This window comes from Chlorocebus sabaeus, chromosome 24, assembly GCF_047675955.1.
Source record: "Chlorocebus sabaeus isolate Y175 chromosome 24, mChlSab1.0.hap1, whole genome shotgun sequence".
NCBI classification, from domain to species: domain Eukaryota; kingdom Metazoa; phylum Chordata; class Mammalia; order Primates; family Cercopithecidae; genus Chlorocebus; species Chlorocebus sabaeus.
In genome coordinates, this window is record NC_132927.1 from 28,837,546 (window position 1) to 28,865,479 (window position 27,934).

At 38.8% G+C, this 27,934-nt stretch overlaps 1 protein-coding gene across 3 annotated transcripts in view; it reads right to left on the bottom strand.

The window, feature by feature from the left end:
- Positions 1–13,379: 13,379 nt before the first annotated feature.
- The window catches only part of TXNDC16 (thioredoxin domain containing 16), a 126,244-nt gene continuing 111,689 nt past the window's right edge, over positions 13,380–27,934 (bottom strand). For all 3 annotated transcript variants that reach the window (XM_007986702.3, XM_007986701.3, XM_073010994.1), the window contains exon 21: positions 13,380–15,371. In XM_007986702.3, the coding sequence (XP_007984893.2) occupies positions 15,106–15,371 (266 nt within the window). In that variant the 3' untranslated portion in view covers positions 13,380–15,105. The remainder of the gene's footprint in view (positions 15,372–27,934) is intronic.

Genomic DNA, 27,934 nt, shown 5'->3' on the forward strand with positions numbered 1-27,934 from the left:
TCTCCTGCATTTCCTGCTTTTCATGCCTAGAAACAAAAAGATGACACTCACATCATGAATATCCATACTAACAACATTATCCCATAAAATGTTATCAATCTGAAAATTTCTGATCTTGACTGTCACTCCATCTTCACTTTTAAAAAAGTTGTTTTTAAAGGAAAATTGCTATAAGATTTTAATTCACATCCATCAACATCCACCCCTCTACCCCTGCCCCTCGACTCCCATCAACTGCGCCTACCTAACTTGTGGTCTATGGGAAACACCCTTGACTTGCAGTCTGCATACCTCATTCAAGTTCTGATTCTACTCCTTAAGAGCTTTAGAAAAATCCCCCTAACTGGCTGGGCATGTTGGCTCACGCCTGTAATCCCAGCACTTTGAGGGGCCAAGGCAGGCAGATCACAAGGTCAGGAGTTTGAGACCAGCCTGGCCAACATGGTGAAACCTTGACTCTACTAAAAATACAAAAACTAGCCGGGAGTGGTGGTGAGCACCTGTAATCCCAGCTACTCAGGAGGCTGAGGCAGAAGAATTGCTTGAACCTGGGAGGGGGAGGTTGCAGTGAGCCAAGATCGTGCCATTGCACTCCAGCCTAGGAGACAGAGTGAGACTCTGTCTCGAAAGAAAAGAAAGATTCTTTTAACCAGGGGTTCCCAAGCAGGTTCACTATCAGCATCATCTGGGCAGCTATTTAACTGTTAAAGCAGAATCTTGGAGCGAGTAGCGGAGGGCAGGAGAGTGAAGCACACAAAAAAATACAAGGGTCTGTTTTATGAAAAACTCTGTTAGATGATGCAAATGAAGACTCTCGTTTGGGACCTATGTGCTGTAACTTCTTTTTTATTCTTTATTTATTTATTTAGAGATAGAATCCTGCTCTGTCACCCAGGCTAGAGTACAGTGGCGTGATCTCGGCTCACTACAACCTCCACCTCCTAGGTTCAAGCGATTCTCCTGCCTCAGCCTCCTGAGTAGCTGGGATTACAGGCCCGAGCCATCATGTCTAGCTAATTTTGGTATTTTTAGTAGAGACAGGGTTTTGCCATGTTGGCCAGGCTGGTCTTGAACTCCTGACCTCAAGTAATCCTCTGCCTTGACCCCCAAAAGTGCTGGGATTACAGGTGTGAGCCACCGTGCCCAGCCCTATGTGCCATAACCTCTTGGTTTTGTTCCTAGCTTGTAAAATACTGAGTCTATTTTATAGTGATACTGTGAAAACTAAACAATGTATAGGAAAGAGCTTTATAAATGGGAAAACTGAATATAATACAAGGTAGTATGAATCAATATTTTTGTAAAGTTTAGAGTAAAATAAACTTATCAATCATTTCTACAGCAACCATCACACACAGGATGTGATATAAACATATCAATACTGACTATCTTCTGAAATGCTCATAGTATAAACTCTCAGAGTGTACCAGAACACAATTTTAAAAACACATAAAGGAGTTTTGAAACTGAAAGACAAAATGTTTTCACAAGACTTTAGAATAACAAACATCGAAATAATTTCACTCTTTCTGACTTCTTGAATTACATTAAGACTTTACTGTGGGAATCTGCTTCTCAAAGTCCCAGTCTTCTAGGAAACCAGAGAAACACTGGAAGACTTTGAAGCCAAACTAAAGAAAAGAAATGGATGTGCACATATTGGTATTGGTCTGCCTCCTTCCCATACCCAAGTTGTTTCCTGGAACCATAGTAATTGAGATGCTAAGGGAGGTTTACTAACTCGGTTCCCATTTTGTGCAATTTATATTGCAGGGGAATAAATTGTACTCTAATAGTCTGGAAAAAATATTTCAGGAAATGACTTTGGCCCTAGAGAGTATGTGATTCATTGTAATTTCCAGGGTAAAACATTCACCTACAATTTCTAATCCCTCAGAGGGCTTAACCTACTTATGTTAATGTAAGCAAAGGGGCTGGTAGAAAGGGATTCTTACTCTAAAATGATTGTAATTGCCATTTTAGGGAGACCATGCGTTTAAGGTAATCTATCATAGATGTTTAATTTTCCTCTTTCATCAAAATAGAAACACTTGAAGTTTACTTTTTTACTCTTGGGAATGGGTGAGGAACAACTGAATAGGCTTGTAACCTGAATTCATAACCTACAGTCCAGAGTTCAAGCTCACTAGTTCAACAACACTTTGCTGTATCTGGCTCCTGTTCCTCTCTGGCCTCCCGGATGTCTTTTCTTCGAACACTCTTCACTCCGAATGGAACTAGTGCTCTTGTTTCCCCATGCGCCAGGCTGTTCGAGGTCTGCATGTCATCACCCAGGCTCTTTCCTCTCCCTGGAAATTCCTTCAGTAAATTCTACTCACACTCCAAAATTCAGCTCAAGCATCCTCTCCCCAGGAAGGTTTCCTGGCCTCAGACTAATTTAGCTGCTCCTCCTCCAGGATTCCCCACAATCCTGGGCCACCCTTTGCCTTAGCACTTATAACAAAAGGCAAAAGTGATTTCCATGTCTGTCCCACACACTAGATGCTAAGGTCCTGCGGGTAATGGTCCATTCCTTATCTGACTTTATGTTCACAGCACTTAGCTCAGGGGCTGGCACTTAATAGGCATCACAGATGTTGGTTGGTTGAAGGAATGAATGTAAATGAATGAATGATGTGATCTAAAGATGTGTGGCATGAAATCTCAGAGAATCAATTATGCCACTTGCCAATACTGCAATAACTGCATATTTTCTAATTTTTTGTGTAGCCAGAGTTTTTTTCTTTTAAGTGGGAAAAGTTCAACTCAACTTCTCTGGTAAGCAAGTAGGCAATAAAGGGAGTCACTTTGGGTGATTGTCCTTGTTCTTTGAAGAGTCATTTGAATTGTTTTATATGTTAAGCAAATATAAGCCAAGATTCTCTGCTTATAGAAAAGGTTATATACCCTTTTCTAATACCCTTGGGTATTCACAATTCTAAGAAAGGGTGAAGTGGTTTGGACAAGGATCCCTGGGCTTTGGGACAACTTCTCAGTGGGCCAGAGTGTCCCCGAACAATGCTCAGGGGCAGGGAAGGACAAGGGGCTCCCTAAAATAAACCTTGAGGATAGAAAGGTACTAGAATTGTTAAATGGACCCAGCACTGAGCTATAGAGAAGAGCAACAGCAATCCCGAGTCAAGAGATGGCAGATGCTGGAACTGCTTCAACCCAGATTCAGGGCACATTTGCACTCTGGGCAAGTGGCTATGGGTGAACCAAAGTTGCTGGTGACTAACAACTGTAACATTTGGGGACCAAGGCCTCCTTTTGGCATGGGGCTTCTCAATGCAGAACCTCTAGATCATCCTTACTGCTATGCTATTCCTGGGGCGTATCTTCAAACCAGCATCAAGAACACGGCAGCATAGTCATGACCCATCCCCTTATCTTCCATTTTCTCTCTTGTGTCAGAGGCTGTGGATTTGTTACAGCATTTTCCATTGCTGTTTTCCAGTATAGAGGTTGGAAAACCAAATACAGGACTCACTTCCCAGCTCTTTAGCAGGTGGGAGTGGCTGTATGGCCCAGCTCTGGCCCAAGTGTGATACACAAGCAGAATCTCCCAGGCGACTTTTGATTCTGCTTTTGTTCTTCTTATAAAATGGAGGTATCAGGCACTCACCTCTCTCTTTCTTCCTGCCTTAAATTCATGTTAGATGCTTGAGCTTCAACAAGCATCTTGCAGAAGAGAAGAAACAAGCCATTACATTATGGATAGCGAAGCAAAGAGACAGAACCTAAGACATTGTTACCACCATGAAGCTGCTATATCTGGTGACTTCTTATGTAAATAAAGTAAAATATTTCACTTAAGTAAAATAAAACCCGGTAAGTTATTGTTAGATTATCTGTTACATGCAGTTAAAGGATTCTGAACTGACACAATTTTCACACCTGCAGTCATATGCATGCAGACACTAGTAGCCACAAGTGGTATTTAGACACATTGGACAGGGGTTATCCCTTTAGCAGGAAATCTGGTGGATTGTTAGTACAGAATGGTGTTCTAGAGCACTGCACTCCAGGACACCAAGGGGAGTTGTTCAGCCATACAAAAAACACTCTAGGTACAATTATGTTAATTTTAAGTTCAGATTTGAAGAACAAAACTGCAGTCAAAAAAGCAACTACTGACTACATTAACGATCAAATGGGACAGATTTTTCTACAACCTCCCCCTTTTGATTTCAGCGTGAGCACTGAATATGGACGAAATATTTAATACCACAAAGTGAAAGAAAAAATGTTAATGCTAGATATGAAAATAAGTTTTAAAATGTATTCTAATGGTATCTTTACTTGATCTTAGTTGAAAAGACTGAGGGACAATTGACTAACCTAAGTATCTTTGAATCCTAAAAATAAGAAGTGAAATATTCAGGTCATATGGAAGCCAAATTGTTAATGGTAGTTACCACTTGTCTCCATAATTGGAGTTGGAGGGAAGTGGGACCAGGTATTTTGTTTTTGTCTGTTTATTTCTATATTGTTTAAATTTTATTATGAGAATGTATTACTTTGTTTTATTAATAGGACAAAATTTCTAGTAAATGAACCAATCTTTAAGATGAGATATATCCAATGCTTACTATGCATACTCCCATTTAACCTTCAATACCATGTGGTAAGCAGCATTTTCACCACTGAGGAAACTAAGATGTAAGATTTTAAGTAACTTTACAATGTCACACAGCTAATAATTGGAAGAGTCAGGTCCAAAGATTCTTCAGCACAAATCTAAAGCCCATTCTCTCACCAATGTACTATACTGGTTATGTCTCCCAGATGTTTCTGGATATGCAGGTTTCTCAATTCTGTCTACCGACATGAGAGTTTCTTTGAATGCTACTTTTGTTAGACTGTTTTTAAGAAAACTGTACTCCAATAGCTTTTTCCCTCAGACTTTAAGTATCTTTAGAAACAGGAATAACCCTACCTTCTTATAATGTTTAAACAGCGACTTACTCAGTGTTCACATTTGTCAAGACCATCTGGGGCGGGTGTGACCTTAGAGTTCTCTCCTGGTAACTTTGGAGAAGTGATTTAGATGCAGCACTCTCAGTAAAATAAACCAGATGTTCTGAAGGAGTTCCATGGCACAAAGAACTGGGTAGCTGGTTAGGTTGTGTCTCTAACAAGAAAACAAGTTTAAATGTGAGGAAAATTAATTCTTCAAAAATAGCCTTCATAACTATATAAAATATCCACCTGAGAAACAGAAAATCCAGACTGCATTTAATGTCAGAGGAAATGAGTGCTTTATTTGATTAAAATACTGATGTGCAATTTTGCCCACTATAAGTCAAGAAGCCAGTCTGGAATATTTCACAAGACTCCAGATTCTGCATCTGCTTTTTTTATAGCTCTCAAGGCCTGTGTAAGGACTTGACCCTGGGTTATCCAAACTAAATCTTGGATAGGCTTCCACTAATAAATCTTAGTAAAAGAAAAAGGCTTATTTTAAGAGAATGTGAAATTACAGCCTACAACTATAAAGTGTTAAGAATATTAACTCTAAGGGGAGAGATTATTGAATTGTCTGATTATTCTATAATCTAGTTATGGGCCATTTTAATATTATTTAATGTATTTTATATATATTTTAAATTTTCAATGCAGAAAGATGCTATGGACAGGAAAGGCTTTACATGGTATTATCCCACTAAATGGATGTGAAGGAGACTTAGGTTTAATTCCAAATTTTTCCATTCATAAGCTATAGAATGCCTAGATTTTTATCTCAAGCTCAGGCTTGCATACCCAACTCCTTAACTCTGTATCTCTAGGCATCATTTTGTTATTGATTTCTAGATTAATTGCACTGTGTTCAGAGAACATGTTGTACATGATTTTAATCCTTTAACAATTATCAATACTTGCTTTATAGCCCAGTATATGTTCCTTTTTATAAATGCCTTGTGTGTGTTTGGAAAGAATGTGTATTCTGCAATCACTGGGTGAAGTTAGGTCAAGTGTATTAATGACATTGTTTAACTCTTTGATAACTTCCCTTATTTTTTTTCTGCTGGCTGTATTAATTACTTCATACCTAAAAATCTAATATGATGGTGAATTTGTCTACTTCTATTAATTTTTGCTTCATGTAATTTGATACCAGGTTATTAGGTGATCACAAATTTACAATGGTATAACTTACTGATGAATTGAACATTATCATTATAAAGAATCTATCTTTTTAATAATGCTTTTGACTTAATATCTATTTCTCTGACATTAAGGCTATCTGACCAGCTTTCTCTCACTTGCATGGTATGTATTTTTTTCCATTCTTTTTCTTTTAACCTTCCTGTATACTTTAGTTTGATATATATCTCTTATAAACTTCATATAGTTGATTTTTTAAATCCTGACAATCTTTTAATTGGAGCTTTAAGTCTGTTTGCGTGTATTTACTGACATTTCAGATTAAATTGTTGTCCTATTTTGTGCTGTTTATCCCACCTGTTCTATGTTTCATTCATTTTCTTTTCCTGCCTTCGTTTGGCTGGTCTTTTTTTTTTTTTTTTTTTGTAGCGACAGTTTATTTTTTCTTCTCATAGTTTGAAAATTTTCAATTCTCTTAGTGTTTACCCTAGAAATTACAAAATTCATACTTATTGAAACACAAAATTAATCAGTAACTATCCTTTTCCCAAGAATGCACTAACTCTATTGATTCCTTTTCCTGCTTATATATTGTCATTGTGTGTTATTTTCATTGTTGACTTTTAAAAACTCCACAGGACATTGTTTTATGCACTCAATTCTCATTCAGATTTACCCATGTATTTGCCATTTTGTTCCTCATTCCTTTTTGCCTCTCTTCCCGTCCATCTGGGATCATTTTCCTTCCACATGAAGAATATATCCTGAATCTCCTATTTTGCAGATGGCAACTCTGTTTTTGCTACTCTCAAATGTCCTGATCTTACTTTCTTTTTTAAAGAAATATTTTCACGGATATAAAATTCTAGGTTAGCAATTATTTTTCTATGTTTACTGAATATATCATTCTACTGGCTTCTGACTCAGTTGTTGTCTGACACTACTTTGAATGCAATGTCTTTTTTTTCGTAGCACATTTTAAGGTTTCTCTGCTTTTGGTATTCTGTAGATTCACTGTGTATGTAGGATAAATTTGTTTTTATTTAATCTGTTTAAGAATTTATAAGCTTCTGAATTTGTGAATTGATGTCTTTCTTCATTCTGGAAAATTCTGTTAATTGTTCTTTCATTTGGCTTCTTTATCATCGTTTTCACCCTTCATCTCTCTGTGGTACATTCTGAGTGATTTTTTATGATCTTCTAACTACCTTTCTCTTTTCAGCTGTGTCTAGTTTAAATTTTTTAGTTATGGGTTTTTGTTTTGTTTTGTTTTTGAGATGGAGTCTCACTCTGTCGCCCAGGCTGGAGTACAGTGGTGCGATTTCGACTCACTGCAACCTCAGCTTCCCAGGTTCAAGCAATTCTCCTGCCTCAGCCTCCCGAGTAGCTGGGATTACAGGCATGTGCCACCACGCCTGGTAATTTTTTTGTATTTTTACTAGAGATGGGGTTTCACCATATTGACCAGGCTGTTCTCTAACTCCTGACCTTGTGATTCTCCCCAGTCGGCCTTCCAAAGTGCTGGGATTACAGGCATGAGCCACTGCACCTGGCCAAGTTATGGTATTTTTTTTATTTCTAGAAATTTTCTTTCTTTCTCAAATGGTTCTGTTGTCTTTTGATTGCCTATTTCCTGAAGATATGTTTAAGCTTGCCTTTTATTTCTTGAAACATAGTAAGCACAATTAATATGTCTAATCATGTTCATATCTGAAGTCTTTGTTTGGCTTTTAATTCTTGCTAGTTTTCAGTATGCTTGGTTTTTCCTTGTGTGCTTACTTAATTTTGACTATATGTAAACCACTGCCCTTGAAAAAGTTATCTTGGTCAACACTTGGGGGCCTGCTGTGAAGTGGGTAGCTTTCCCCAGAGAGAATGTGTTTGCTTTTGCCAAGTTTCTAGTTTAAGGACCTGTTTGGGACCATTTTAAACTAATAATCACTTGAGAGTTTTTGGACCACATAGGTTACGGCAATTTGGTTTGCAAATCTCAAGGGCTCCAGGTCTGATTATTCTATAATCTAGTCATGGGCCATTTTAATATTATTTAATGTATTTAAATATATTTTAAAATTTCAATGCAGAAGGATGTTATGGACAGGAAAGGCTTTACATGGTATTATCCCACTAAATGGATGTGAAGGAGACTCAGGTTTAATTCCTAATTTTTCCATTCGTAAGCTATAGAATGCCTAGATTTTTATCTCAAGCTCAGGCTTGCATACCCAACTCCTTAACTCTATATCTCTAGGCATCATTTGATATGATGTAGGCATCCTATCAAAACTGGGATATAGTTCCAAGTTTTCAGAGAGGGTTTGGCTTTTTGCTTCTCAGTATCAAAACATCTTCTTTTGTAGTATTTGACTATGTGGAGATGGAGAAGATTTTTTTTCTTTTAAGTTCACCTTTTCCTCACAGGCTCTATGGAGTTCCAACCTTCCATGCTGGTTGGACTTTTAACTTTGGTTCCCACGCCAAAGCTGAAGTTTGGGGCTAGGGACATTTGCCAGGGTATGGGACAGGCAGTCACCCACGCCCACACTCCACGCACCTCCTGGGCCAGTCTGGACCAGTTCCGGCCCCAGGGTGAACTTGGAAATCTCACCACAGGCACCTTACAGAGGTGGGCGTGGGGAGACTACTCTTGCTCACCTGAGGCAGAAGCAGTTCATGGGCTCCTGGGAGGATTTAGAACTTTCTACACAACAAAATCCTTCCTTCATCATCTTCAGGCCAACGGAGACACTTGGCAGTTAAAGAAACTTGACTGTGTTTTTATTTTTATATTTATTTTTTGTTTTTCATTTTAAACAAGAAGTTTATTTAAACAACCCCATGCTTGGCTTCAAGGGAGAACTCTCCAGGATGTTTTTAGAGTCTTTCATCCCTACTTAAAGACAGATTGCCCTACATGTTGACAGCTAGTATAAAGAAGTTATAAAATGTACTTGGATTTAAATGATAACTGAAAAAGGCCAGGCGCGGTAGCTCATGCCTGTAATCCCAGCACTTTGGAAGGCCGAGGCGGGTGGATCATGAGGTCAGGAGATCGAGACCATCCTGGCTAACACGGTGAAACTCCGTCTTTACTAAAATTACAAAAAAATTAGCCAGGTGTGGTGGCGGGCGCCTGTAGTCCCAGCTACTCGGGAGGCTGAGGCAGGAGAATGGCATGAACTTGAGAGGTTGAGGTTGCAGTGAGCCGAGATTGCACCACTGCACTCCAGCCTGGGTGACAGAGCGAGACTCCATCTCAACAATAAAATAAAATTTAAATTTAAAAGAAATAAGTGAAAAAGATTAAAATTCTCCAGCCTATCAATGTATTTAATAATTTTTCTGTTCTTTTTTTGTGTTTTTGGTAAAACAGAGCAAAATGCCAGGCACAGTGGCTCATGCCTGTAATCCCAGCACTTTGAGAGGCTGAGGTGGGCGGATCACAAGGTTAGGAATTCAAGACCAGCCTGGCCAACATGGTGAAACCCCATCTCCACTAAAAATACAAAAATTAGTCAGGCATGGTGGCAGGTGCCTGTAATCCCAGCTACTCAGGAGGCTGAGGCAGGAGAATCGCTTGAAACCAGAAGGTGGGGGTTGCAGTGAGGCAAGATTGCGCCATTGCACTCCGGCCTGGGTGAAAGAGTGAAACTCCATCTCAAAAAAAAAAAAAAAACCCAAAAAACAAAAAAATCCAGAGCAAAATAACTTACTAAAATATAAATATGAGAGCTGAGTAAGTTAGCTTACATGGACAAATGCTTCAGGAAAAAATACTTAAAAGCGCGTCCTTTAATTCTCTGGTTTCCTGCTTTTACTTACATTTTGGCCCAGTAATTTTTTGGTCTCTTGTCAGTCAGCCCCTCAATCGTTTGAATAAAGATTTTTAAAAATTATCTAGCATTCTAAATTGTTTTAAGTAACAGGGTTGATCACAAATAACCTGAAAGCTTGCTCCCTTATTTCCTTTTTAGGTTTTATTTAAGTTTACCTTATTAGTGAGGCCTTCCTTATCCACACTTCATTTTTAGAATCTCCTATACCTCTCCTTACCCTCCTTTATTTTTTTCACAGCCATTATCATCTGTGTATCAACTGTATATTTACTTATTTTCCATCTCATCTGCACTAGAATATAAGTTCCATGAAGAAAGGGGCTGTTTCATTCACATTTCCAAAAACAGTGCCTGGCAGACAATAAACAGTATTTGTTGAATCAATGAAGAACATCTCTCCACTAAGCTCCAGACCAAAGTATACAACTGTCAACTTGAAATCAAACAGGCTTTTCACTCTTAATGTAGACAAAATAAAACTTTTTATTTTCTGTTCACCCCTACCACCACCCCAGCTTCCCTTTTCCTCATTTCAGTAAATAGCACCACATTCTTTCAGTTATTAATATCAGAAACTTGAGTCATTTGTAGTTCTTCCCTTTCCCTCAAAACCTAGATCCAATCCATCAGCAAGGGCTATAGGTCAAACCTCTAAAATACAGCTCAAATCCATCCTCATCTCTCCATCTCCATGGCCACTCCTTACGGCAACTGGAATATTCTTCTGAAGTTTTGCATCCCATCATATTGCTCCCCTGCTTCTTGGTGCACTTAAATGCCTTACCATCCATGTCTTCCAAAACCCTGTGTAATGCTGCCTCTTCCTAGCTCTCCAGCCTTCTCTCTTTACTGCCCCCCTTGCCCATTAGACTCCAGCCATATTGGTTCTATTCCATTCTTTAAATAAGCCAAAACCTTTCCTGAGTCTTCCAGATGCTATTCCTCTATCCAGAATGCTCTTTATTCTGATCTAGGGTGGCTTTCTCATCCTTTAAGTCTTAGCTCAAATATCAGTCCATTAGGGAGGACTCACCTCACCACTGTACTTAAGTAGGTGGTCCTCTGATCATAATCATTCTGTATCACTTCCCTCTATATATCCTTCATTGCATCATTGCAATTTGAATTATATACATCAGTTTGGGGAATTCTTGAACAGGAGAGATTTTCTGTACTTCTAGTGAGAGTGAATTTCTGCCTGGTTACTGGCACAGGATCCTGGGCCCACAGGATTTTCTGCCTTTCTCAAGGGCAAAAGATTTTTGCTTTTACATCTCCTTTTTTTTTTTTTTTTTTTTTTTTTTTTTGAGACGGAGTCTCGCTCTGTCACCCAGGCTGGAGTGCAGTGGCGCAATCTTGGCTCACTGCAAGCTCCGCCTCCCGGGTTCACGCCATTCTCCTGCCTCAGCCTCCCGAGTAGCCGGGACTACAGGCGCCCGCCACTGCGCCCGGCTAATTTTTTTCTATTTTTTAGTAGAGACGGGGTTTCACCATGGTCTCGATCTCCTGACCTTGTGATCCGCCCGCCTCGGCCTCCCAAAGTGCTGGGATTACAGGCGTGAGCCACCGTACATCTCCTTCAAGAGCAGTGGATCTCTGCCTGGGCCATACGGGCAGGAAGGTTTGCCATCTCTCCCCCAGTGGCTTTGCTTTGTACAAGAGAAAGGTCTGAGGAAGCGGGCAGTGTTTCACGCCTGTCAGCCCAGCACTTCATGCATGCCTGTGTCACTGAGGGGTCTCTTCTCACCAGTCTCTTGCCCCAGTCTTTCTCATCAGCATGCAGTGGAGGCTTGTGGAAAGTGATTGTGAACCTCTGTCATGTCAGGGGACCTATTTTAAACTGGTATCGATTACACAGTTGGCCTTTAAAGAATTCCTTAACATTTAATGATTTCTGTCAGTAGACAATTCTCCACGGGTCTCTCACATTTCTACATGATTGCATGGAAAGGTACTGCCTGCCTTTTTTCTGGACTACCTTTTCAAGGATATTTATATAAAGAATAGCCTGGAAAGACCGACAGAGATACCATCTCTCCAGACAGTATCTCCCTCTAGAAGAACAACAAGTTTGATTACTGTCCAGTATAATAAAGACCTATTCCTCCAGAGCAAAGGGCAAGCATGCTAAATATCCATTATAACATATTTGGTTCCCTAAACTCAGGGTTCCTTCTGTTATGCAATCCACTGTGTGTGCAGGTATCACCTGGGCCTCTTCTGATAACACTGTGGGGATGCTGACACTGACTAATGCTACTGGTGTAATAAAGTCATTTGTTTCCAATTCAGGAATCTGAGGCAAACTAACTTGCAAGGAGTGTAAGCACGTAGACTCTTCTAAATTCTTTATAATTTATTCTCACTTGCTTTAATGGCCGTTTCCTATTCTCTGATGAAGGCAAAACAGTTCATATATCCTGTTTCTCTCTGAAGGGGGTTTGTCACTCTTTGAAAACCAGTTCCTTTGGCTACTTTCTCTGATGGATATAAGAAAATTTATCACTTTTTGTTGTTAGGATAGGAGTAACATTCTCTTGCAGCTTTCTTCATCTTAGGTGGAAGTGAAAAATCCCAAAGTGTATCTATTTGATTACTTTTTATTACTGAAATAGACACTGATTTGCAAACTCTTGTTGTTCACCTTACACATAGTTTTTAAAGAAGCATAGGCATAAGTGAGGAACTCCAGGAATTTTGAAAAACAGCTCATGAAATATTTCATCACAAGGGCTGGAAACAATGGACCAGGATATTTACATTCTAGCACAGGTGAGGCAGGAGAGGGTGAAATAATATGACTCATGAGAGATGAAATGTTATACAAAATGTATATATGCACTGGCAACCAACCCTACTAGAGGACCAGGAGAACATACAGAAAAGCTGTAACCACTCAGAGTAAAGAGAGGGCTTTTGGAGCTCTCAAAAATGGGTAGGAGGTAGCAGAAAGATCTGAAAAGGATACAGAGGATGGTAGAAGAACAGCTAGCAATGTCCTGAGGATTCATGGGTTTTCTATTTCTTCATTGTTTTTCCTCCTCTGCATTCATTCTCTTTTTCTGGTAAACAGAATTTGGATTTCTTTTGTGAGATTTACCCCTTCTGCATTTGAAAGTACTGTTAGGACCACCAATTAAAGTGACTAGTGGTCCCCAACCCAACTTTCCCAGGACTCCCTGAGTCATAAAAGATAGTATCTCTGTTGAAACTGATTCTTCACTGACTTGTTAGTTCCTATTACATAGAACAGACTTAGTTCCTATCCTTTGAAAGCCTAGTTTAATTTTTCTTCTCTGTGAATTATCCAATATTCTCATTTTGCTTAAGTGAGCCAAAGTTGAATTTCTGTTGCTTGTAACCAAAGAAACCCAACCGATAGAGGGAGAGTAGTCCAAGAGAGGGCACAGTAGAGACTCAAGAAGGCTTGTGAAGGTAGTCTGAAACCCAGATACTTTATTTAAAATTATTACAAACATTAATGACCGTCAAAATTGCTGACAAAGGTACAATGACTAAGCAATTTCATGCTTCTATGTGCTGGTACTTAATTAGCATTTTCTAATAATTAGGCTAATGATGTTTTATTACTACAAACCATATTTAGAGTTCACTCTCATAGATCCCATATTAGAAATAAAAGCAAATGAAAATGAGTTGAATTAATAAGGCATCACATGCTACAGGAAAAAAATTGAGGAGAGAGTGCTGAGAGTAGCAAAGGGTCTATGTTACAAGGAAATACATGCACTTACTGAATTTTAGCTGTTTGATTCCTTAAATTTCAGTTATAAAACTCAGTTGTATCAGGCAAACCATACATGAAGATAATTTAAAGAACAAGATACTAAGTAGATACTAAAATGAAAAATACAGTAGAGCACCAAATAGAATATTCTCAACAAATGTCTCAAAAAATGCACAGAGCAAAAATGAGACAAACAACTGCTACAAACAGATCAGTCTAACAGCTAAGTGATTTGGAATGAAAATTTACTCTTTGGCTAATCTTTCCCTCCCTCACAGATGAGGCCCTGTGGCTCAGGGAGACAAAATGGTTTGTCTGAAGCTTGCAAGGGTAGATTTCAGAGACGCTTCAGATGAGGGAGCCTCTCTTTCCATGAGGAGATGGCAGAATGCTGAATTCCTGTTCAATCTGAAATTTAGCCATATAAGTTGTAGAAATAAGAGCAGGTTTTAAGCCTCCCTTAAAATATAAATATCATTCTGAGTCCTCTTCTAGGGTTATCCCATCACTTTCTGAAAATATTAGAAAAGATCAAGTTGTATCCAGGTAATAATCAGGATAAGACCATCTAATACATATCTTTAATAGCCAAAATTTTTTCAAACATGATACTTGAGCAGAACCAGGAAATTCTGGAAACCTAATCTGCCACAGGTTACCTTACCCAAGGTTACTCAGCCTTGGCACTACTAATATTTTGGGAAGGGTAATTCTTTGTTGTGGGGGGGGCTGTCCAATGTAGGTTATTTAGCAGCATCCCTGGCCTCTACTCACTAAATGCCAATAACTGCCCTAGTCATGACATCACAAATGTCTCCCAACATTGCTAAATATCCCCTGAGGAGCCAAACTGCCCCAGGGTTGACAAACACTGATTTCAATATCATGACTACAACAAAACAAATATAACTGCCAGCTGCATGAATGCACTGCGGAGTTAACTGTGATCAGAGTTATATTTTAATTTTAATCCAAGTATAAATCACGGCTAGAACTAAGTTAGTGATGCTAGTTTTTGTCTAACAGGCTACATATGGCTAATGAACACCTGAAATATGGCTACTCGGAAGTAAGAAATGCAGTAAGTATAAAATACGTACTGTATTTTGAAGACTTGGTATAAAAAAGGATGTAAAATACCTCATTAATAATTTTTATATTAATTTAGCTCTTTTGGGCATACTACTGGGTGAAAAATAATATCAAAATTATTTTGCCCTGCTCACTTTTACTTTGCTTAGTTACTAGAAAATTTTAAATAAAACATGTGACTTGTATTATAATTCTATTGGACGGCACTAGTCTACAAACTTGAAATGATTTAGTATTATTCTTTAAGGAAATAAATTAAGTCTAGTATGCCAAAAAATTTTTGGAAACCACAGCCCTATAAAATTAGTTCACCTTTGAGCATCATAACTCTTTATCATGCCTAAATGATTTTTCTGCTTCTTTAAACCAATTACTTCTATTCCAATGCTTTATTCTCAGAGTTTCAATCGGTTCTTTTCTGACTGCCGATTTATCTTCATGTTGTTCCTTATCATTCTCCTGTACATCTGTTTCTTTCATACACTTGGGAATTTTCCTAGTGCTATGTTGAAATGTTGCAGCATCCATCATACTTAGAAAATCGTAAGCTGGAAGAGGAGGTTTCCATTCCTGAGCAGGTAAAATTGCTGCAAGGAAGAAACAATCAAAGGTTAAAGATTAACAGCTATAAAATTGTCACATCAACATACTAGACAATGTTTTATTTTGAAAAACACATATGTAGAAGTGAAAGCTTTATTAGTTTTACTTATCTAAGCAAAGTTAGGAACTTTTTAATTGTCATCGTCAACAAGAAACTTGATACATTTGTCATTACTAGCCATTTTCATTTTTAGATTACATTTACAGACTATTATTTTCTTTCAAAAAGATAAGCATGAATACGGGGAAAAAGGTCCAGAATCTCAATGCCAATTAACCTCTGTTGAAGTTTTGAAAAATAGCAATATGAGTAACAAGATCACAAACACATATGTAAAACGTTATATGTAAAACGTTAAATGAAAGAGTCGCTTGCTTCCCTCTTTACTGCCAAAGAAATGTAACTATTTCTTATAAATCATTCAAGAAAAAAAATCTGGAACATATGTAATTATTTATTATATAGTTATTTATACAAGTGTTTCCTTACATTTTAAAGCATTTTCTGTTGTTGAAGCTTTTGATTAACATCTTTTCCACACACTTTATGAAAACAAGTTCATTTTATAAAAATAATTATAGACAAGAAATAATTAAAAATTGCTGTGGAATCAACTGTACTCTATACATAGTGATTAAATAATTTTTCTTAGATAAGCTTCATGACAATGAATCTTAACATTATTTTAAAATATTGGTTATTAAAAGAGGAAAACTGATTAAAGCTGATAACATATACATGAGATAAATTAGCTAACTGTCTTCCATTTACTAGACAGTTTACAAAACAGTTTCAAAATTTAGTTGTCCCATTTAGGATACTATTTTAAAAAATAAACTATATAAGGAAATGTACAAAGTAAACCTTTTAAATATAAATGCCAATGAAAAATCTATGCACTGTTACACGCTAAAAAATAAATGCTCATAAGATACAAACTTGAGCATGTCTCATAAATTGAGTATCTTTAAGAACTTAGAAAAATCATATAAATTGCAATTTCCTAAAGCTCAAACAAAAATCTGTATATTATACATGCAGTACAGCTGTACTTTGCTTATTGATATATAATTTCTTCACTCATACTTAACTATATGAAATCTTGGTGTTGCCAGGTTAGCAGGTTCAAAAGTGACAAACAGATGATATATTTTCTTGAATATAATGAACATGTGAGAAGAATAACTGTTTGTAGTTTGCAATATGCAGATAAATGTATATTAAAGTATCTGTAAGAGTCCAGTTTAGGCTGGGCATGGTGGCTCACATGTATAATCCCACCACTTTGGGAAGCGAAGATGGGAGGATACCTCGACCCCAGGACTTCAAGACTAGCCTGGGCAACATAGTGGGAACCCTTCTCTACAAAAAATAAAAAAGTAAAAAAATTATCTGGGCATGGTGGCACGTGCCTGTAGTTCCGGCTACTCGAGAGGTTGGGGTGGAAGATTCACTTGAGCCCAGATGGTTGAGGCTGCAATGAGCCGTGTTTACACCATTGCACTAAAACCTGGATGAGAGAGTGTGACACTGTCTCAACAACAACAAAGAGTCCAGTTTAAAGTGTAGCATGTAGCAAATATTATATTTAACAATATTTATTTTTAAGGTCAACACTGCAGCCTAATGGTCTGAGACTATGATAAAATGCCTGAAACATCCCAATTTTGCTAATTACTTGCTGAAGGTACTCTACAAAGATCTTAAGGTTTTCAACTGCAAATAAAACTGTAACAACATAGGGTAACAAATACATTATTCATGAAATCAGTATTGACGATAAATAATACTAATTAACATTTATTGAGCCTTTACTATACACATGCATTATTCATTTAATCTTTACAATTTTATAGATGAGAAGACCAAAGCATACAACAATCAGGGAACTGGGCCAAAGTTAAGTGTAAATCTCAAATAAGAATTTCCAGAAAGAGCAAGATGGCTGAATATGAACAGCTCAAGCCTCCAGCTCCCAGCGCGAGCAACACACAAGACAGGTGATTTCTGCATTTTCAACTGAGGTACCGGGTTCATCTCACTGGGGAGAGCAGGACAATTGGTGCTGGTCAGCTGGTGCAGCCTGACCAGCGAGAGCTGAAGCAGAGCGAGGCATCACCTCACCTGGGAAGCGCAAGGGGGAAGGGAATCCCTTTTCCTGGCCAAGGGAAACTGATACACACAACACATGGAAAATCAGGTAACTCCCACCCTACTATGGTGCTTTACCAAGGGTCTTAGCAAACGGCATACCAGGTGATTATATCCCATACCTGGCCCGGAGGGTCCCACACCCACAGAGCCTCCGTCATTGCTGGCAGAGCGGTCTGAGATCTAACTGCAAGGCGGCAGCGAGGCTGGGCGAGGGGCGCCCACCATTGCTGAGGCTTAAGTAGGTAAACAAAGCCTCTGGGAAGCTCGAACTGGGTGGAGTCCACCTCAGCTCAAGGAGGCCTGCCTGTCTCTGTAGACTCCACCTCTGGGAGTCTCCCAGCACGAAGGTTGAGATCTGAGAACAGACAGACTGCCTGCTCAAGTGGGTTCCTGATCCCTGAGTAGCCTAACTGGGAGACATCCCCCACTAGGTGCAGACCGACACCTCACACCTCACACGGCGGGGTACACCCCTGAGACGAAATTTCGAGAGCAACAATCAGAGAGCAGAACTCACTGTTCAACAGTATTCTATCTTCTGCAGCCTCTGCTGCTGATACCCAGGCAAACAGGGTCTGGAGTGGACCTCAAGCAATCTCCAACAGACCTACAGATGAGGGTCCTGACTGTTAGAAGGAAAACTAACAAACAGAAAGGACACCCACACCAAAACCCCATCAGTATGTCACCAGCATCAAAGACCAAAGGCAGATAAAACCACAAAGATGGGGAAAAAGCAGGGCAGAAAAGCTGGAAATTCAAAAAATCAGAGCACATCCCCCCTCCAAAGGAACACAGCTCATCACCAGCAACGGATCAAAGCTGGACGGAGAATGACTTTGACGAGTTGAGAGAAGGCTTCAGTTGATCAAACTTCTCAGAGCTAAAGGAGGAACTACGTACCCAGCACAAAGAAACTAAAAATCTTGAAAAAAGAATGGAAGAATGGATAACTAGAATAATCAATGCAGAGAAGGCCATAAACGAACTGACAGAGATAAAAACCATGACACAAGAAATACATGACAAATGCACAAGCTTCAGTAACCAACTCGATCAACTGGAAGAAAGAGTATCAATGATTGAAGATCAAATGAATAAAATGAAGCGAGAAGAGAAATCTAGAGGAAAAAAAGGAAAAAGAAATGAACAAAGTCTCCAACAAGTATGGGATTATGTGAAAAGACCAAATCTACATCTGATTGATATGCCTGAAAGTGAGGGGGAAAATGGAACCAAGTTGGAAAACACTCTTCAGGATATCATCCAGGAGCACTTCCCCAACCTAGTAAGGCAGGCCAACATTCAAATTCAGGAAATACAAAGAATGCCACAAAGATACTCCTCGAGAAGAGCAACTGCAAGACACACAATTGTCAGATTCGCCAAAGTTGAAATGAAGGAAAAAATGTTAAGGGCAGCCAGAGAGAAAGGTCAGGTTACACACAAAGGGAAGCCCATCAGACTAACAGCAAATCTCTCGGCAGAAACTCTACAAGCCAGAAGAGAGTGGGGGCCAATATTCAATATTATTAAAGAAAAGAATTTTCAACCCAGAATTTCATATCCAGCCAAAATAAGTTTCATCAGTGAAGGAGAAATAAAATCCTTTACAGACAAGCAAATGCTTAGAGATTTTGTCACCACCAGGCCTGCCCTACAAGAGATCCTGAAGGAAGCACTAAACATGGAAAGGAACAACTGGTACCAGCCATTGATAAAACATGCCAAAATGTAAAGACCATCGATGCTAGGAAGAAACTGCATCAACTAACGAGCAAAATAACCAGCTAATATCATAATGGCAGGATCAAGTTCACACATAACAATATTAACCTTAAATGTATATGGACTAAATGCCCCAATTAAAAGACACAGACTGGCAAATTGGATAAAGAGTCAAGACCCATCAGTTTGCTGTATTCAGGAGACCCATCCCACATGCAGAGACACACATAGGCTCAAAATAAAGGGAGGGAGGAAGATTTACCAAGCAAACGGAAAATGAAAAAAAAAAGCAAGGGTTGAAATCCTAGTCACTGATAAAACAGACTTTAAACCATCAAAGATCAAAAGAGACAAAGAAGGCCATTACATAATGGTAAAGGGATCAATTCAACAGGAAGAACTGACTATCCTAAATATATATGCGCCCAGTACAGGAGCACCCAGATTCATAAAGCAAGTCCTTAGAGACTTACAAAGACACTTAGACTCCCATACAATAATAATGGGAGACTTCAACACCCCACTGTCAACATTAGAAAGATCAATGAGACAGAAAGTTAACAAGAATATCCAGGAATTGAACTCAACTCTGCATCAAGTGGACCTAATAGACATCTACAGAACTCTCCACCCCAAATCAACAGAATATACATTCTTCTCAGCACCACATCGTACTTATTCCAAAATTGACCACATAGTTGGAAGTAAAGCACTCCTCAGCAAATGGAAAAAAACAGAAATTATAACAAACTGTCTCTCAGACCACAATGCCATCAAACTAGAACTCAGGACTAAGAAAATCAATCAAAACCACTCACCTACATGGAAAATGAACAACCTGCTCCTGAATGACTACTGGGTACATAACAAAATGAAGGTAAAAATAAAGATGTTCTTTGAAACCAATGAGAACAAAGACACAACATACCAGAATCTCTGGGACACATTTAAAGCAGTGTGTAGAGGGAAATTTATAGCACTAAATGCCCACAAGAGAAAGCAGGAAAGATCTAAAATTGACACTTTAACATCGCAATTAAAAGAACTAGAGAAGCAAGAGCAAACACATTCGAAAGCTAGCAGAAGGCAAGAAATAACTAAGATCAGAGCAGAACTGAAGGAGATAGAGACACAAAAAACCCTCCAAAAAATCAATGAATCCAGGAGTTGGTTTTTTGAAAAGATCAACAAAATTGACAGACCACTAGCAAGACTAATAAAGAAGAAAAGAGAGAAGAATCAAATCGACGCAATTAAAAATGATAAAGGGGATATCACCACCGACCCCACAGAAATACAAACTACCATCAGAGAATACTATAAACCCCTCTATGCAAATAAACTGGAAAATCTAGAAGAAATGGATAATTTCCTGGACACTTACACTCTTCCAAGACTAAACCAGGAAGAAGTTGAATCCCCGAATAGACCAATAGCAGGCTCTGAAATTGAGGCAATAATTAATAGCCTACCAACCAAAAAAAGTCCAGGACCAGATGGATTCACAGCTGAATTCTACCAGAGGTACAAGGAGGAGCTGGTACCATTCCTTCTGAAACTATTCCAATCAATAGAAAAAGAGGGAATTCTCCCTAACTCATTTTATGAGGCCAACATCATCCTGATACCAAAACCTGGCAGAGACACAACAAAAAAAGAGAATTTTAGACCAACATCCCTGATGAACATTGATACAAAAATCCTCAATAAAATACTGGCAAACTGAATCCAGCAGCACATCAAAAAGCTTATCCACCATGATCAAGTGGGCTTCATCCCTGGGATGCAAGGCTGGTTCAACATTCCCAAATCTATAAACATAATCCAGCATATAAACCGAACCAAAGACAAGAACCACATCATTATCTCAATAGATGCAGAAAAGGCCGTTGACAAAATTCAACAGCCCTTCATGCTAAAAACTCTCCATAAATTCGGTATTGATGGAATGTATCTCAAAATAATAAGAGCTATTTATGACAAACCCACAGCCAATATCATACTGAATGGGCAAAAACTGGAAGCATTCCCTTTGAAAACTGGCACAAGACAGGGATGCCCTCTCTTACCACTCCTATTCAACACAGTGTTGGAAGTTCTGGCTAGGGTAATCAGGCAAGAGAAAGAAATCAAGGGGATTCAGTTAGGAAAAGAAGAAGTCAAATTGTCCCTGTTTGCAGATGACATTGTATATTTAGAAAACACCATCATCTCAGCCCAAAATCTCTTTAAGCCTATAAGCAGCTTCAGCAAAGTCTCAGGATACAAAATTAATGTGCAAAAATCACAAACATTCTTATACACCAGTAACAGACAAACAGAGAGCCAAATCAGGAATGAACTTCCATTCACAATTGCTTCAAAGAGAATAAAATACCTAGGAATCCAACTTACAAAGGATGTGAAGGACCTCTTCAAGGAGAACTACAAACCACTGCTCAGTGAAATAAAAGAGGACACAAACAAATGGAAGAACATACCATGCTCATGGATAGGAAGAATCAATATCGTGAAAATGGCCATACTGCCCAAGGTAATTTATAGATTCAATGCCATCCCCATCAAGCTACCAATGAGTTTCTTCATAGAATTAGAAAATACTGCTTTAAAGTTCATATGGAACCAAAAAAGAGCCCGCATTGCCAAAACAATCCTAAGTCAAAAGAACAAAGCTGGAGGCATCACGCTACCTGACTTCAAACTATACTACAAGGCTACAGTAACCAAAACAGCATGGTACTGGTACCAAAACAGAGATATAGACCAATGGAACAGAACAGAGTCCTCAGAAATAATACCACACATCTACAGCCATCTGATCTTTGACAAACCTGAGAGAAACAAGAAATGGGGAAAGGATTCCCTATTTAATAAATGGTGCTGGGAAAACTGGCTAGCCATAAGTAGAAAGCTGAAACTGGATCCTTTCCTTACTCCTTATACGAAAATTAATTCAAGATGGATTAGAGACTTAAATGTTAGACCTAATACCATAAAAATCCTAGAGGAAAACCTAGGTAGTACCATTCAGGACATAGGCATGGGCAAAGACTTCATGTCTAAAACACCAAAAGCAATGGCAACAAAAGCCAAAATTGACAAATGGGATCTCATTAAACTAAAGAGCTTCTGCACAGCAAAAGAAACTACCATCAGAGTGAACAGGCAACCTACAGAATGGGAGAAAATTTTTGCAATCTACTCATCTGACAAAGGGCTAATATCCAGAGCCTACAAAGAACTCAAATTTATGAGAAGAAAACAAACAACCCCATCAAAAAGTGGGCAAAGGATATGAACAGACATTTCTCAAAAGAAGACATGCATACAGCCAACAGACACATGAAAAAATGCTCATCATCACTGGCCATCAGAGAAATGCAAATCAAAACCAAAATGAGATACCATCTCACACCTGTTAGAATGGCAATCATTAAAAAGTCAGGAAACAACAGGTGCTGGAGAGGATGTGGAGAAATAGGAACACTTTTACACTGTTGGTGGGATTGTAAACTGGTTCAACCATTGTGTAAAACAGTATGGTGATTCCTCAAGGATCTAGAACTGGATGTACCATATGACCCAGCCATCCCATTACTGGGTATATACCCAAAGGATTATAAATCATGCTGCTATAAAGACACATGCACATGTATGTTTATTGCAGCACAATTCACAATAGCAAAGACTTGGAATCAACCCAAATGTCCATCAGTGACAGATTGGATTAAGAAAATGTGGCACATATACACCATGGAATACTATGCAGCCATAAAAAAGGATGAGTTTGTGTCCTTTGTAGGGACATGGATGCAGCTGGAAACCATCATTCTCAGCAAACTATCACAAGAACAGAAAACCAAACACCGCATGTTCTCACTCATAGGTGGGAATTGAACAATCAGATTACTTGGACTCTGGAAGGGGAACATCACACACTGGGGCCTATTATGGGAAGGGGGGAGGCGGGAGGGATGGCATTGGGAGTTATACCTGATGTAAATGGCGAGTTGATGGGTGCTGACGAGTTGATGGGTGCAGCACACCAACATGGCACAAGTATACATATGTAACAAACCTGCACATTGTGCACATGTACCCTAGAACTTGAATAAAAAAGAAAAAATAAATAAAAATTTTTTAAAAAATTAAAAAAAAAAAAGAATTGCCAGTGGCCACAGTTTCACAGAAATTAAGATATGGAACAGAGAAGGTGAGGTGGAAACCAGTGGCGCCATGTTACTGATTTAGACTATTTCCAGAATGTCCCTACAACCCATCCCACCCCAACCCCATCTCAGAACACCACTGATGGCAAAGATCTATCTACCAGAGATGCTGACAGCAGACCCTGCTAACACAGAAGGCAGAATCCAATACACAGAGACTGTTCAGTTTTCTTCTTCCTGCTGCAGAGGCTACAGGATTAATTTAAGAATAGGAGAAGTGATGCACAGAAATGACGGAAACCCACAAAGAATGAGCTGGCAAAGACATTAACAAAATTGCAATCAAAGACGTGCCAGTCTCTCAGAAAACTCAGAAGTATTACGCTGATTCTTTCCTCTGGGTAATGGTTTGAGCTGAGGAATCAAAGCCCTCAAGTATGTTCCTTGCAGGAAAAGATCTTTACATAGGTGATGATAATACATTAGAGTTTACACTTTACAAAGTGCCTCTGCATACATCTTTTAAATAACTATGTGATGTATTCAGAGTGGAAACTATTAAACTCATTTTATAGTTGTACAGGCGGAAACCAAGAATGACTTGCCTAGAGCCACATAGTAATCAAGGAAGCTAGGTCAGGAGCTCAGGTTTCTATGTTTTGAACATGTCCGGTTTTTTTTTTTTTTGTTTTGTTTTGTTTTAAGTAATTCTGTTTGAGAAGAATTCTAGCACTAGCTACACATAATCATGACTTAGAGTCCATGGTAACTCTGTCACTGCACCTGCAAAATTACAATACTCATTTGATTCTATAAAATAGCAATGCAGACAGTGAAGTGAACACAGACTTTCTGAGGAGTTTAACAGCTACAGCTGAAAAGATCCCTACACCATGTGGTGAGAATGAAGCAGTCAAAGATAAGTGATAACTACAGAAAGGTCTCCTTCCAGATCCACTTAAACAAAATATTGAATTGAATTTAATTAATTCTGTCCCATTTCCTAGGAAAATATTAAAACCAATAAATTACCTCAGAAAATTAAGACAAAAATACCATCTAAAGGAACCCAGAATAGCCAAAATCGTCTTGAAAATGAAGAATAGGGCCAGGTGCAGTGGCTCATGCCTGTAATCCCAACACTTTGGGGGGCTGAGGAGGGAGGGTTGCTTGAGGCCAGCAGTTCCAGACCAGCCTGGACAACACAGTGAGACCCTATCTCTACAAAAACAGAAACAAAGCCAGGCTTGGTGGTGCATGCATGTAGTGCTAGCTACTTGGAAGGCCGAGGCAGGAGAATCCCTTGAGCCCAGGAGTTCAGGGCTGTAGTGAGTAATGATTGCACCCCTGCACTCCAGCCTTGGGGACAGAGTGAGACCCTGTCTCAAAAAAAAAAAAAAAAAAAACACAAATAAAAGAAAATGAAAAACAAAGTTGGAGTAATCAAATTTCCCAATTTTAAAACCTACTACAAAGCTACAATAATCAAGACAGTGCAGTACTAGCATAAAGACAGGCACAAAACCATATACATGTATGCTCACAGCAGCATTATTCATAATTGCCATAAGTAAAGGCAACCCAATTGTCCATTAACTAAGGAATAAACAAAATGAAACATATCCATGCAGTGGAATATTCATCCATAAAAAGGAATGAACTACTGGTTCATGCTATAACGTGGTTGATCCTTGAAAACCTTATAAGTGAAAGAAGCCAGACCATAAGAAGCCACATATTATATGATACCATTTATATGAAATGTCTAGATTAGGCAAATCCATAGAACCATAAAATAGATGAGTGGGTGCCAAAGGGTGCACAGAGGAGAAAATTGAGAGAGACTGCTAATGGGTATGGGGTTTCTTTTTGGGGTGATGAAAATGTTCTGGAATTCAACAACGGTAGTAGTTGCATGGTCTTGAGAATGCATGAAAAAGTACTGAATCGTACACTTTCTAAAAGGGTGAATTTTATGGTATATGAATTATATTTCAATAATATGATTTTAATATAATCCATATTTTATTTAAGCATAATATGTTTGTTAAAACTGTTTAACTTGACAGAAATGAAGCAGATCACTTAGGAAGGATGGGTTTGGTGTAATGATTGACCCTAAAATAAATATCTGATGAAATACATACAAATATATAAACTATAATGGTAGATTCATACTATACTGATGGTTGGCATAATACTGAGAATCTGTATACCAGAATGTATATGTATATACATACAAAGACACATACATACATATTTACATATATATACACACATACAAACCTTATTTCAGGACTCTGTCATGGAACAGTGTCAAAATATCGTTTTAGGATAGATCATCTAGTGTCTAATAAAATCCTTATATAGTATCTAGGAGACTTTTCGTTACATCAAATTTCATACTATTTGTTCAATATACTATAATAATCTAGGTTACTACAAGTTTACTTATTTAAACTACAGCTACCGGCCTATTGTTGCCACAACTATGTATAAATGGTTAAGATTCTAATATAAATTAATATATACACATCCAGACTACAAATATAAATTTTTTTATGTTTTCAGAAAAGTAGATATTATGGTATGTTACAAGCCAGGATCATAGATTCTGGGCCAAGATCTATTTTCTTGTGGTTCAAACTTCTGGCTCTGTCCAAATCAGAAAGGAAGTTAAATTGTTTCTGTTTGCAGATAGCATGATCTTATGTATAGAAAACACCTAAAGACTCCACAAAAAGACCTGTTAGAACTAATCAACAAATTTAGTAAAGTTGCAAGATACAAAACAAACAAACTGGACCCTTATCTCACTCTTAACTCAAAAGATATTAAAGACTTAAATGTAAGAACTTAAATTACTAAAATAAATTATTAGACAAAAACATTACAGAAATTCTCCAGGATACTGAACTGGGCAAAGATTTTTTTTTTTTTTGAGATGGAGTCTCCCTCTGTCACCCAGGCTGGAGTGCAGTGGCATGATCTCCGCTCACTGCAAGCTCCGCCTCCCAGGTTCACGCCTTTCTCCTGCCTCAACCTCCTGAGTAGCTGGGACTACAGGTGCCTGCCACCACGCCTGGCTAATTTTTTTGTATTTTTAATAGAGATGGGATTTCACCGTGTTAGCCAGTAAAGATTTCTTAATACCCTACAAGCACAAGCAACCAAAGCAAAAATGGACAAACGGGATCACATCAAATTAAAAAAAAGCTTCTTCACAGCAAAGGAAACAATAAACAATCAGCAATGTGAAGAGATAACCCACAGAATGGAAGAAAGTATTAGCAAACTACCTGTCTGACAAGGGATTAATAGCCAGAGAATATAAGGAGCTCAAACTACTCTATGGGGGGGGGGGGGGGACTAATAATCTGATTTAAAAATTGGCAAAAGATCTGAATAGACATTTCTGAAAAGAAGACATTCAAATGGAAAATAGGTCTATGAAAACAAGTATTTCTCTGATCATCAGAGAAAAGTAAATCAAACCTACAATGAGATATCACCTCACCCCAGTTAAAATGACTTTTATCTCAAACAAAGGAATAACAAATGCTGACAAGAATGCAGAGGAAAAGGAAGCCTTGTACACTTTGTGGGGCTCGAGATTTCAGTGGAGAAAGTAGCTGCAGATGGGGTATAAACAGCAAGAGAACTAGAATTAGAAGTAGTGCCTGAAGGTGAAACTAAATTGCTGCAATATTACAATGAATCTTGAATGGATGCTTCTCATGAATAAGCAAGGAAAGTGGTTTCTTGAGTTGGAAACTACTGAAAATGCTATGAACATTGTTGAAATGACAGCAATGGATTTAGAATATTTCATAAACTTAGTTGATGAAGCAGCAGCAGGGTTTCAAAGGATTGATTCCAATTTTGAAAGAAGTTCTACTGTGAATAAAATGCTATCAAACAGCATCATATACTACAGAGAGATCTTTTGTGAAAAGAAAGCTCAATCTGATGTCACAGGGTGGGCGGAGCAAGATGGCCGAATAGGAACAGCTCCAGTCTCCAACTCCCGGCGCGAGCGACACAGAAGACCGGCGATTTCTGCATTTTCAACTGAGGTACTGGGTTCATCTCACTGGGGAGTGCCAGACGATCGGTGCTGGTCAGCTGCTGCAGCCCGACCAGCGAGAGCTGAAGCAGGGCGAGGCATTGCCTCACCTGGAAAGCGCAAGGGGGAAGGGAATCCCTTTTCCTAGCCAGGGGAACTGAGACACACAACACCTGGAAAATCGGGTAACTCCCACCCCAATACTGCGCTTTAAGCAGACAGGCACACCAGGAGATCATATCCCACACCTGGCCGGGAGTGTCCCACACCCACGGAGCCTCCCTCATTGCTAGCACGGCAGTCTGTGATCTACCGGCAAGGCAGCAGCGAGGCTGGGGGAGGGGCGCCCGCCATTGCTGAGGCTTAAGTAGGTAAACAAAGCTGCTGGGAAGCTCGAACTGGGTGGAGCTCAGAGCAGCTCAAGGAAAC